At 52.1% G+C, this 13,317-nt stretch overlaps 1 protein-coding gene across 18 annotated transcripts in view; it reads left to right on the top strand.

Moving 5' to 3' along the window:
- APBB2 (amyloid beta precursor protein binding family B member 2) overlaps window positions 1–13,317 on the top strand; it is a 389,233-nt gene that overhangs the window by 368,459 nt on the left and 7,457 nt on the right. For 16 of the 18 annotated variants that reach the window (XM_082637315.1, XM_082637301.1, XM_082637312.1 and 13 more), the window contains 5 exons: window positions 5,892–6,006; window positions 8,621–8,708; window positions 9,365–9,448; window positions 11,141–11,256; window positions 13,062–13,241. In XM_082637315.1, the coding sequence (XP_082493441.1) occupies window positions 5,892–6,006; window positions 8,621–8,708; window positions 9,365–9,448; window positions 11,141–11,256; window positions 13,062–13,241 (583 nt within the window). The remainder of the gene's footprint in view (window positions 1–5,891; window positions 6,007–8,620; window positions 8,709–9,364; window positions 9,449–11,140; window positions 11,257–13,061; window positions 13,242–13,317) is intronic. The other 2 variants (XM_082637309.1, XM_082637306.1) reach the window with 1 other exon arrangement.

Below are 13,317 nucleotides of genomic sequence, written 5' to 3'. Positions count from 1 at the left end.
CTCCAGAAAGCAGAACCCAATCCCACAGGCAAAAGTTGCAGGGAGGCAAGCTTCCATTCATCATTAAGAAAAAATATATTTTGGTTCGCAGCGAGCATTCAGCAGTGGAGCTCCTGATCCATTAAGTAAATGAGGTTTTATACCACTAATATATTCTAGGCACCACCTGTCTGGGTTGCTGTAGAAGGAGGGACTTTGAAATGTTAGCCTGGGTAACTGCTACGAGGTCTGTAGGTGCCTATAAATACCTTTTGAGGATGGATAAACACATAAGCAGATTTCATTTATGTAAGAGTCGTGGTGGGAGAGACTTAGGGAAAGGTTGAGCAGTTCTGTTCTGGCTACTTTTTAATAGAACACATTTGAATAAAGAGTCATTTATTCATTCATTCCGTAAAGATGGATTAAGCCCCTACATGCTGTTCAGCTGAGAGCAATAAAAGCAATCTTTTGCCCTTTTTCTTTGCCATTAAGAAATTTGAGGCTGTCACGTAAGATGTCTTAGCACTGACATTTTTCCCTGTCAGAACTCGCTGCTGGTCCTCTGGGGGAATAATTACTGGGAGAAGAGCAAAAGGAGAGGAACAAAAAGAGTTGGAGACACAAGGGCTTAGCCAGCAAATGGTGAAAGGTAGTTGATTCACTTCTGTTACAGTTTAAGGAAGAGACTTATATAAACCTCCCACTTCCTGGTTTATAAAGGAAATGCAGTGACCCCCCTGACTGCAGGAAATAAATGGGGCAAAACTCCAGAGGGGACCGGCACCTCTTTTAGCAAATGGCGCCTCCAGGAGCGAGCTGGAGCAAAGGACAAAAATGGTCCTTGTTGCTCAGCGTCAGACACAGTGACTCAGACGGACGGGCATCTAGCAGAATTTGTTAGAAAAGACGGACCCCTGCTCTGACTGGACCTCGGGGGCCATTTGGGCCAGCTCTGTGGTTTTATAGACCACACCGAGGCCCTGGAAGGAGGCGTGACCACGGGGGCGGCATGGAAGCCCATTTGAGCGCATCTTGGCTCTGAGCTGTGACGCTCTCGGTGCTGTGGGCACCGGGTAGCTGCAGCCCGACTGCACCGCACAGTGTCAGAGCCCCTGCGGGTGCTGCCCGGCTGGCTGGGTGATACCCGCTGACGCCCGCTGCTCTATCCTCCCAAATTCCCACGCGTGGCACTGGGCTGATCTGTCAGGGATACTCTAGCCATGGAGGCTGGTAATTAAAGCAATTTCTTGTCCCCCTCAGTATAGGAAAAGCTCTAGAAAATGTTAAATTGCTCTTACATATGGGCATTAGGATTATAATACTGGTTGGAAAAAAGTCTGAAAGGCTGAGTTAGGCCACATCTTGGTCATTGCAAAAGTGAATGATGGGACATGGGTGTTCATTGACCGTCCTCTCTACTGTGTGTTTGAGAAGTTCCAGAATGAGAAGTTTAAGAAAGGAGGAGAAAAAGAAGAGGTACTGTGTCCTTTTGACTCCTGCACCCTGAAGCTGGGACCCAAACTCCATTCTCCAGGGGAAGGGCCCGGCAGGCCGAGGTCACTGCAGACCTCCATGTCGCTGAGACCGAGTGGCTTGTCTCCTGCTGCCCAGCCTCTGCAGCCCTCGGGACTTCTCCCGAAACTTCTCCTGGCTCTTTGGAGCCAGTCTGTCCTGGGCTTTCCTACTCCCAGCACTCTTTTTTCACCCTTTCATTGGGCCTTTGGCCTCAATTAGCCCTTCAAATGCCTTTCCTCCTTGGGGTCCAGCCCTTGTTTTGTCTTTCTCATTCTCCAGTCTCCCATCTGCTCCCCTGACTTCAGCTGCCCCCTAGGCCCAGACCACAGGCCTGAGCTCAGGGACCGAGTGTCCACCTGCTTGGTGCCCACCCCCCCCCCAAGCACCTCACACTATTGTCCCACTGGGAGCTCATCAGCTTCCTTCACCAGATCCTTCCCCGTCCCGTCCCCAGTGTGAGGGCACTTAGCTGTCCCAGGAGGGACCTCAGAGTTATTCTGGATTCTCCTTCTCATCTCTCGCATCCCTCAGTCCTGCAGCCACCCTTCCAGTACCTCTTACCCATCTGTCTTCTCCACCCTGCTCTCGTGGAGGCTAACTCAGCCTTGCCTTTTCCAGCTGTTCGAGGCTGGTGCCTTCCTTGGCTCGTGGCCCTTGCGCCGGTTCTTTTACTTACAAGGAAAGTGCCTCCTCCTCTCCCTTGTAATTGTGTTGGGCCCACCCCCAGATAATCCAGGATAACAGCCCCTTCTCAGGATCCTTCACTTAATCCCATCTGCAGAGTCCCTTTTGCCATGGAAGGTAACCTATTCACAGATTCTGGGAGTTAGGACAGGAATAGCTTGGGAGGGTCATTATTCTGTCTACTGCTGCAGCCTTTTTCAGAAATCAGGTGCTGAAAAGCCAAGGTTTTAAAACAACCAATGAAGAAGTGTTTGGATTTCCTTCTGAACAATAATGAGATTAACTCAGCCATGTATTTCATTGCACACAAAGGAAGTTGTCCCAACTGTACTCCAGGTCAGAGAGAGGTCTTGCAAATCCCCGTGTTTGAGGCTTTCTGCTCTTTTAGGGTGACTTGGGATATGTTTCATGGGAGTAAAACAGGAGAGACATGCAAATCTCCTGACCCCCGCAGTGAGGAGAAGAAGGCACTTGTTTTCTCCTGGGAGGTTAGTTACCGGCAGATTTCTGCTTCCCTGATCTGTTAGCCTGGTACCTGGGAGGGAACAGGAAAAGACAAAGCTGTTTAAAAAAAAGTGTCAGAATCCCCCAGACAGAGCCTGCGGCTGCTGAGCTGCCCTCTTGAGGAGATGTGGATTCCAGATGGTTGCCTTAGGCATTAATCACTTTCTCCTGAGCCAGAAGAAAATGAAGATTAATAATAATAATTTTTAAAAATTACTCCTAAGGGGTTGCATCTGAAAGAGCAGAGGGCACAGAGCTGAAGTTTGATGGGAGCTGATTATTGATCAGGGCCTGTTTGGTCCTCCATGATGGTGACCTTGCACTTGCTACACTCGTAAGGTCGACCAGCTGTCATGGAGAGCAGGATGGATCTTGGAAGCTTACATCATAGGATATCAGAGCCAGAAAGGGACCTTGGAAATCATGTTCCATCACTTAGAGATGAGGTTTGACTCCATGCCCAGTGTTGTACAGCTCAGTGGAATCAGGAGTGGGACTAGCAGTTGGGTTGCCTGGATCCTGATCCATTGCCCTCTAGCTGTCCCTTACTCTCTCTCTCTCAGAGAGGACAGATGGAGGTAAGATCTCTACAGTAACTACTAAACGTAGGATGTACCGAGCTGTAATCCTTTGTGGTGCAGAATACAGATCCTGTCAGCATTCAGACACAAGCAAGGTGCTGGGGCCAGGGGGCCAGGCAGGCTTTGGAGCTGGGCCGTGCAGAGTAGGTAGAGTAGTGAGCTCCAGACGGTGCAGGGAGGCTGGTGGTCGCCACACCAGGCAAGGGGAGGTACCGTGAGCGGACGTGGAGGCCCAGCTTTCTGGAGCAGAGGGGAGAGCTCCTTAACTGGAGTAAGGATGCTGGAGGAGTTGGTGGGACAAATTTTGGGACTCCAGAAATCCAGACAAAGGTCTTTGGACTTTCTGTGGGTGACCACAGAACTTCAAAGAGATTTGGCCTCAGAAAATGGCGACTGAACGTGGAATTTTGAAGAGGAAGAGTTGTGCGTGGCGAGACACTGCATATATTACTTTAGGAACCATCCAGGAAAGAGAAGTAGCCAGAAGGAGGGGAGCCAAAAACAAGACTGCCCTTGAGCATGTCTCCAAAAGTGATGCCTTCTCGTCATTTCCTTTTTTTTTTTTTTTTTTTTTTTCAGTACGCGGGTCTCTCACTGTTGTGGCCTCTCCTGTTGCGGAGCACAGGCTCCGGACGCGCAGGCTCAGCGGCCATGGCTCACGGGCCCAGCCGCTCCGTGGCATGTGGGATCCTCCCGGACCGGGGCACAAACCCGCGTCCCCTGCATCGGCAGGCGGACCCTCCACCACTGTGCCACCAGGGAAGCCCTCGTCATTTCCTTTTTGAAGCAATATGCTGTCTCAATGGGGGTTGAGACTAGGACGGAAAGGCCTCAGGAGCACAGTGTGGAATAGGGCTCTGCTCGCCCCCAAAGTCTGGGCCCAGCTCCTCACCCAGACCCCCGCCCTCAGCCCACTGTCACGGCACCCGTTCACACCTCTGACCACTAGCCAGCTTTCCCGCCGGGAAACGGGGTTGGGGGGGGCGGACGTGCTGCAGATCCCTATGCTTGAGAGAGGGGGGCGCTCCGTACCAATTATGGCTCGGCCCAGACTGGGTGTTGGGAATGGATAAGGCTCACATCGTCTTCACGGAGCTTCGAGGGGTTGTGGGGAAGACAAAACTCATGAGCAGACGCCCATGGTACCCAGTGGTGAGTGCTGTGCGTACGGGGAACGCGGCAGCACCTGGCAGGGTACTCACCCAGCTTCAGCTGCGTCTTCACCCGAGGCCGGGGCATGGAGACGGTGTGAGCAAAGGCAGGGAGGAGAGACCCACCTAGGGTGCCTGAGTGGTGGCAGGGCTGGCGAGGAAGGGGTTGGCTTCAAGACACCGTCAGGAGGTAAAATCGGCTGAACACGGGGGTTGGGTGTGGAGTGCCGGGGCCGGGGGTGGGAGCGTCAGGAAGTCCCCCGGTGCTAGCATGGAGGACACCCACTGCCGTGGAACGCGAGGGCGCAGGGGAAGGTGGAGCAGAGCAGACGCGAGGGCAGGTGTGCGCAGGCGGAGGCTCGAGTGCCTGCGGGTGAAGGTGCCCCTGGCCTGGAGCCGCTGCGGGACGGCCTGGGGCACAGCAAGGCCACAGGGCAGGCTTTCTGACCGGGCCGTCACAGTGGTGACCAGTTGCCTCCGTTGGATAGACTTCTGTTCCTTCCCAAAGAAGCCAAGTCTGTGTTGGGGAAAAATCTATCCCAGTCTGTGAGAACACCACCAGCTCTTACCTTAAGAGAAGTAATTAATAAATTCATCCATGGTTATACCTACAGACAGGGATCCTGGCTTAGCAACACGTGCAAAGAAATCACTGTGACCCCTTACCAGATGGATAAATCTGAGCATTTATTTTTCAAAAATACTTTGATCTTTTAAACCACTGTCCTCAGTAGTAACAGTGAGAAATTTAGTTGTGTGGTGTTATTCTTTTGAAGCCAGGTCGTGTCGCGGGCACAGTACCCTTCTCATCGGTAAAGCAGATGCTGAAACCCAGCACTAGCGGCACGCTCACCTCGGCGCCTGAGCTGACAGGACACAGGGTGAGGCTGCCGCCGCCGCCCCAGGCCCTGGAGGAAGAGGTGTGTCCAGCAGAGTCAAGTGCCTGTGACCGGACTTCGGTCTGTGGCGTCTCTTTGTGTCCCCGTGACTGTCCGTCAGCGTACTCCGCAGCTGCGGGTCGGCTCCGGTCTCTGGGCACACATTTACGCATCAGAGCCTGTTGTTCTGCTTCTGCTACCCACGACTGTAGCCTCACTCATGCAAATTCATGCTCCTCTCAAGCCTGTCTTCTGCTTTGTGATCATAATGTTTATAACCATGATATTTGCTGTTACTCTAGGTAGAAGGTTCCTGTAAAGTCCGGTTTTCATTAAGCGTTGTTCATTAAGGTTCCAGGAGCTCAACAGGCAGGGTCCGGGGAACACTGTAGCTATTCTACTCAGAAATGAATTCCTAGGATCCATACAGCTGTTCCTCTGTCGGAGGTGGCTGTTGACGTTTGTTTATTGTTTTAACCACTGCGTACTGTGTTTACCTCGGACGTGCTGGCTGCTCACTCAGTTAACATTCATCGCTAGAATGTGTGTTGTGAAGGTTCCTCATTCTAATGTACCGATAAACTTTGTTTGCACAGAGATTTTGCTTATGTAGCAAGAGACAAAGACACAAGAATTTTGAAATGTCATGTATTTCGATGTGACACACCAGCAAAAGCCATTGCCACAAGTCTCCACGAAATCTGTTCCAAGGTAAGGTGGGTCAGGGCACGGGTCCGCCCCGCTCCTTTTTCCCGCCCGCCGCTGAGCAGGGAAGGGCGTGTGGAAGGATGGGGGAGTCGGCACGTTCACGTTGACCTGCAGGTCGAGCTGCAGGGGCATCAGGCTGACCGCCAGCCCAGCCAGCGTGGTTAATGCTCTTTCTGCGTGTCAGGCGTCTCCACCTACAATAGGATTACGGCCTTGGTGCCTCCCACAGTCCAGGGGTCTAACAGGTGGACAGCGGCGTGGCGGAGGAGCTGTGTATCCCGAGCCCAGCTGGAAAGTGGGGGCAGGGAGTCAGGGCAGCTTTCCCAGGGCGGGGGCCACCTGATCTGAGCATGAACCCGGGAAGAAGGGAGGAGGGTATGAAACCAGCAGGCGTGTCTGTGGAAGTGCAGGCGGCCGGGGGTTGCCGTGAACACGTGCTGATGTCACAAGACACACAGCGGCGAGGCAGGGCCGTGGTCACAGTCTCACACTGGTACGTGTCCCGCTCACTCCTCCAGAGTCACAGCCTCAGAGTCGCCGCCTCTCTCCCCCGCCCCCCCACCTCCCGCAGAGCCCATGCCAACACGCTCGTCCCACCCTCTCCCCGGCCCTTGTACTTGTCAGGACACGGCTGTGTGATGCAGTGGCTCTGGCTGCTGCAGAGCCCTTCCTTGTGTGGACCTCCGTGTGTTTACTTGAGATGTGTGGCCTGTAGCAGAGGAGAGAGGTTCCTTGTTTGTCTCTTTGCTGGGCAGCTTTTGCGATTTGGAGACGGTCGGAGCTGCGCGCTGTGCCTGGCACATGTAGAGGGCTGGACACACGTGTCTGTCGTCCAGCCTTCCTGCTCCTGGCTTCCTCCTTTGTCCAGAATGCCCACCCCGTCACTTCAGCCACTTTCGGGTCTCGCGGTGACCAGGCTCCTAACCATTCTCTCCTGGGCACTCTCTGCTTGGTTCTCCCGAATGGACCAGTGTTCCACAAGGGAGTCGACAGAGAACGGACCGTGGCCACAGTTGACCTCCAGGGATACATAGTTAATGTTCTCAGCAATCCCATTACCCACTGGCCTGTGTTCCAGTAGTGGGAGCCAGGTCTCCAGGACGCTGTCCCCAGCTTCCTTCAGCCAGGCCTTTCCACTCCCCAGCCTTACTGCTTGAATCTAAACACAGGACTTTGCCGCCCCCTGTGTTAATGTCACCTTTCTGGTTCCCGGCTGGCATCGTTACCCAGCCTCACTCCCACAGGTCCTCCCGAGCTCCCCAGGCCCAGGTCACGGCCACCTCCACAGCCCAGCCTGGCCTCTGCAGCAGGAGCGGAGCAGGTGTAAGCCACAGTTCCCAAGGGAAGGGTAGGGACTGGGGGTTGCCCCAACCCCAGAATAGCGCAGCAGTCTGCTGCTCTGACCGAATGACCGGGACCTGCAGGGTGGGTGCTGGTCCGGAGACCCCGCGTTCACCTCAGCCCATGTGCACGTTCCTGCACAGATGGCACTGGGGCAGCTGCTTCTTGTGCAGCCCTGAAGCATGCTGCGCCGCCCGGGTTTCGTCTCCTCATTCATTCACGCAGCAAGTGTAACCGAATGCTGCTTATGTGCCAGGCACTGTCCTGAGGAGACAGCAGAGACCAAAACAGAAAAAAAAATCCTTGCCCTTGTGGAGCTTATATGCTAGCGTAAAGCCCTCAGAACACAGCCTGGCACAGAGTCAGTGCTCAGTGAATCTTGGATTTTACTGTCAGCAGCCCTCCTGCCCGCTGACCCAGGCGCAGATCTGGAGACGGGCAGAGTGGAGCTCCGGGGGAAATGACTTGTTCCACTTTGGGATGGAAAGCTCGGGCAGGGGATGAAGGTGTGAGTTGCTCTTGCGGTCATTGAAGGTGGCTTCTTTGAGTCCCTAAACCCACAGCACTGTGAACAGGGGTGTGAAGTGATGACTGTCAAGTGAAGGAGATGTTGGTGCCCCCAACAGAGGAGACGCACTTAGAAAGACGGCTGACAGATTTAAACAGTGTGACCATAACGCCAACAGCAATAGCAGCTAATATTTCTGAGCTTGTATTTACTGTCAGGACTGAAATTATTTCATTATTAGGGACATAAATATTATCATCCACACGTGCAGTGGAGGAAACGAGACAAGAGGGCAGGTGACTGGCTCAAGGCCACTTACCGCTAGTAAGTGGCGGGCGTGGGATTTGTACCCAGGTACTCTGTCCCCAGAGCCCTGAAAAGAGTCCCTGAAAGTGGCCATGTGGAAGCAGCGGGGGGAATCTGTTGCCCTGTGTTCCACCAACCGCTGTGGGCCGGGAGGTGTACGCGTGACCGGGGGGATCGTGCGGTTTGTTGCGGTAGAGGTGGGAGCCTGGTCAATGGAAGAATGAATTCCGAACAGTCAGGAGACTGTTAGTCACTCTGAGGAACAGTCATTCACTATTCTCCCCAGAGAAGATGGGCACAGTTCTCAAAACGTGCGGCTCCGAGACGGGGGTGGGGAGTCAGGCAGCAGACTGAAGCCAGTTTAACTTGGAAGTGAAGTCAGCGCAGACACTCCACTGGCTGGAACAGTTGAGGGCACGGGGTCTGTAACCGCGAGCCAAAGCTGTGTTTTCTCTCCTTCAGATCATGGCCGAACGGAAGAACGCCAAAGCCCTGGCCTGCAGCTCCCTGCAGGAAAGGGCCCACGTGAGCCTTGACATGCCCTTGCAAGGTAGGTTGGCGCCTCTGCCCCTTTGCCTGGCGCTCTCTGCCCAGGTCACCAAGTGCAGGGTCTCGGACGGCTCCCTGGTGTATCTAGTCTCCCTCAGAACCGAGCTCGACTCAGCAGACCCGGGCCGAGTCCGCACTTGGAACCTCGGGCGCGCTCGGCTTAGAGCTAATTTTGGGTCAACAGGGTTAGGCATCAAGGGCCAGGATGAGTTTTGTTGCTGGACAAGATTAAAGAAAAGTATCTTTAGTGCTTTTGTAATTCATGTACAGCCTGGGGTAAGGGTCAGCTAGTTTAAAAATATGTGGGTTGCTGTTTTGGGGAGCTCAGTTTAGTCATTTTTCCTGTCTCTGATTTTGCCCTCTGTGATTAAATTTCCTCAGGGCATCAACCTCCCCTAATAAATAGAGCACCCAAAGCTGCTACTTAGCACACATCCAAGAGAGAGTCACAGCTTAACACACAGATTCCAGTTCCTGCTTTCAAATGCTTTCCTACCTAGAAATGAAAGGTGAATGGGATTTTGATTGACAGCCCCAGTGTCTGGTGGAAGAAATGGCTGTTCTTATAGCATGATTGGCACATTGACCTCTAGAAACACAGGACATTATGTGTCTGTTAGAACCATTGAGAAAAATGTGTTGCTTTATTCCCTGTAGTAGATTTTCCAACACCAAAGACTGAGCTGGTCCAGAAGTTCCACGTGCAGTACTTGGGCATGCTACCTGTGGACAAACCAGTTGGTATGTGAAACGTGTATTGTCTTTCCACTTTGCAAGCGTTTGGGACCTCATGAGAGATGTTCACCCTCCCATGGGGGTGGGGTCTGCTGTTTCACTCCTTGCCTTGTCTTGAATCGGACCCTCACACTGTCACCAGCCAGAGCGCACAGACAGTCCTGATCAAAAGATCAGTACAGGACAGGCTAAGCTCCTCGGATGCACGGTCCCAGAATACAGGGACTTGAACAAAGCGGACCTGATTTCTCATTCGCTCACAGTCCAGGGCTGCGTGAGCCAGGGCTGTGGAAGGGCCCTGCCTCCAGAGATGGAAGCCTCGGTCCTGAACTGAGGCTTCCATCTCTGGGGCCAGGGCGCCTGCTTCAGTCCTTGTCGCGTGCTGGGCAGGGAAAGGCGGCTGAAGGAACCCTCCTGCTTTCCTGTTAAGGTGTGACCCAAAAGTGCACACAGCAGTCAGCAGTCAGAAGTCAGCTCACATCTCAGGGGCAGACTTTAGTTGCTTAGCCATACCTGGCTGGAAGGAGGCTGAGAGAGGTAGCCTTTTCCTGGGTTAAAAAACGGCTGTGGGGAAATCAGAACCCTCACGTACTGCTGGGGCGAATGTAAAATGGTGCAGCTGCCCTGGAAAACAGTCTGGCAGTTCCTCAAAAGTTAAATAGAGAGTTACCATTTGATCCAGCAGTTCTGCTCCTAGGCTTTGTATCCAAGTGAAACGAAAACATGTGTCCACACAAAACCTCGTACACGAATGTTCACAGCAGCATCATTCATAATAGTCAAAAAGCAGAAACAACCCAAATGTCCATCAGCTGATGAATGGATAAATCAAATACACTTCCATACAGTGGTACTTCATTTGGCAATAAAAAGGAATGAAGTATGAGACATGCTGCAACATGGCTGAACCTTGAAAACATGATGCTGAACGAAAGAAGCCAGTCACAAAGGACCATATCCTGTACGATTCCATTTATATGAGTGGAGTAGGCAGATCTCTAGAGATAGGGCTGGGAGGAAATGGAGGGTGACTTCTGAAAGGTACGGGGTTTCTTTTTGGGGTGATGAAAATGTTCTAAACCTGATGGTGGTGATGGTCGCACACCTCTGAATATACTAAAAACCGTTGAGTTTTACACTGTGAGTAAATTGTATGGTATGTGGATTATATCTCAGTAACGTTCTCCCACCCACCCACCACCAAAAGCAGCTGTGGGAACACCCAGCCAAAGAGCCCCATCGAATAGCACATGCTATTTGTGTCCAGGGGCCGCCCAAACGTGGCCTTATTTAAGTGACAAAGTACAATGAAAGGTGATCAGGGTAATCTGGCAGATGCTGGCTTCTGTTGGGTCCCCTTTTTCAAGGTTCCTTGCTTAGGAAAAGGTAGCATTTGAATACTGTTTATACACTCGGAGCTGGGGAATCTTTGTAGAGAGAGGGGGGAGGGAGAGCGATGTCCTGGTTAGACAGGACATCACACACTGCTTCTCTGGAGGTTCTCATGACCCTTCTTTCTGTTGAAAAGGCTGGTATTTCTTTTCTTTTGAGCAATGAAATGCTCAAATGAAATGTCTTATCTGGGGCTACAAAAAAAAAAAAGACCTCTGGGCATAGGTGTTACTGGGTGATTTGGGCCCATGTTTGTGATTCAGAAATAGCTTTAGGACCTTTTTCAGTTATCCCTTCCATCCACAGGAATGGATACCCTGAACAATGCCATAGAAAGTCTTATGACCTCATCCAGCAAGGAGGACTGGCCTTCGGTGAACATGAGTGTGGCCGATGCTACTGTGACTGTCATCAGTGAGAAGGTGAGAAGGGTGGCAGATGGAGTTGGCCTGTCGAATACAGTGAGGTTTCGGATACAATAAGCTTCCATGGAACTTAGGCACGTGCCAAGGCTTGGCCTCTGGGGAGTTGTGCTTGCTTGTGATTAAAATAGCCTACATTAAAAAGAGAGAGACATTTTGCCCTTTGTGCCTGGATCTCTGCACACCTCAGAGGCTTCTATTCTGGCGTTCCTCATGCTTCCTTTCTACGAAGCCTGGGAGATTGGAATCATTTGCTGGAGGTGACTGTGTGATACTAGCAGTAAGTCACTAATGGGGCTTGGTTTTCTGGCCACTCTCCAGGCTCCGGTATTGACTGGGCTGTTATCTGGGCTTGGGGCGCAAGAGATGCTTCTGTGATGGAAGGTCCTGTGGTAGCAGGGACCACTGGTCATCGGGAGAGAGGCCAGCATTAGCCTCAACACAAATTACCTCAACTTTGTGGTTGAGGAAACTGAGGCACAGAGAGGTTAAGTAACTGCCCCCAGGCACAAAGCAAGAAGTAGCAGAATCAGTTTTCCATTCTGCCTCTGTGAGGCATCTGTCCTGGAAAGACCGTAAGTCCTTCGTCTGCTCTTGCTTCTGTCCACTAGCAGCTCACCTTCAAGCCAAATTCAATTTCTTTTTCTTTTCTTTTTTTTTTTTTTTGCGGTACGCGGGCCTCTCACTGTTGTGGCCTCTCCCATTGCGGAGCACAGGCTCCGGACACGCAGGCTCAGCGGCCATGGCTCACGGGCCCAGCCGCTCCGCGGCATGTGGGATCCTCCTGGACCGGGGCACGAACCCGTGTCCCCTGCATCGGCAGGCGGACTCTCAACCACTGCACCACCAGGGAAGCCCCAATTTCTAAAGAGGAGTAAGATGCTCACTGACCCTGCCTGCCACTCCAGCCTGTGCCGCTGGATTTTCTTCAAGTCTGCAAACATGTGGTGCCTTTTCCTGCCTCAGCACCTTTGCAAGTGCTGCTCCTTCTGTGCTCTACCCCTTTGCCTTCCCAGCCCCTACGTAGATCTCAATGTAAATGTCATTTCTCCCAACAAAACTTCCCAGCCTCTGAGACCAGCTTAGTTTGCCTGTTAATCAGTCCCACAGCACCTGAGTGAATATTTAATAAGTCAAGATGTGAGTGAGCCAAAAGTCAGCATTATTCTGGATGTATTCACTAATTTTCAAAAATTGCATATGGCTGCTTCAAAGGATGTGGTGTCCATAAGAATGAATTCCAAACACTTCTTAACTTGGCACCATATGGATACCAGTTTGTGAAAAAGGAAAAAAAAAAAGTATTTGGCAACTTTTTGTTTTACACAGTTTTAGATAGAAATATGATTCAATGTGCTGTTTAGTTGGGGAAGAAGACCTGGATGGAAAGAGAGCCCATGGCTCCTTTCCTCTTGGTGCTCTGGGGTTTCCGGTGGGTTTGCCTGGGCAAATGGGTTCTGAGCCACTGTATGGGCAATACGGAAAAAGTATACATGACGTTGTTCCCGCCCACAGTGAATCCATGGGCTTGGAGTCGAGGAGACGGAGTCCGGAACACACATACCCAGTTGCAGTGTGGTTCAGAGCAGATTAAATGCCAGAACGAGGCACCCACAGCAGTGAGGCCTCTCCAGACACATTTAGAAACTTGCCTTTCTAGAAAAATAAGTCCTGTCTAAATTTAGTCTGGCTGTATACTTTTAGACACCATTTCCTCTGTGCAGCCACTCTAAGCGGATTCTATGACTTAAGGTCCGAACGTGTCTGTGACTTTGGCCAGAGCTGCTGAACAGCGTTTCTTGCAGAATGAAGAGGAGATCCTGGTGGAGTGTCGGGTGCGATTCCTGTCCTTCATGGGCGTCGGGAAGGATGTGCATACGTTTGCCTTCATCATGGACACGGGGAACCAGCACTTCGAGTGCCATGTTTTCTGGTGCGAGCCTAATGCCGGTAACGTGTCCGAGGCAGTGCAGGCCGCCTGCATGGTGAGTGAGCCCGCTGCAGGGGTTCGACCCTCGGGCCCCTGCTTTTGTTTAATATGCCGTAAATTAGAGCAGAGTT

Source organism: Mesoplodon mirus, assembly GCF_964341445.2.
Source record: "Mesoplodon mirus genome assembly, chromosome: 2".
In the NCBI taxonomy this organism is placed as follows: Eukaryota; Metazoa; Chordata; class Mammalia; order Artiodactyla; family Ziphiidae; genus Mesoplodon; species Mesoplodon mirus.
Note: the sequence above shows the minus strand (reverse complement) of the source record. Positions and strands in the feature narration are given on the sequence as shown.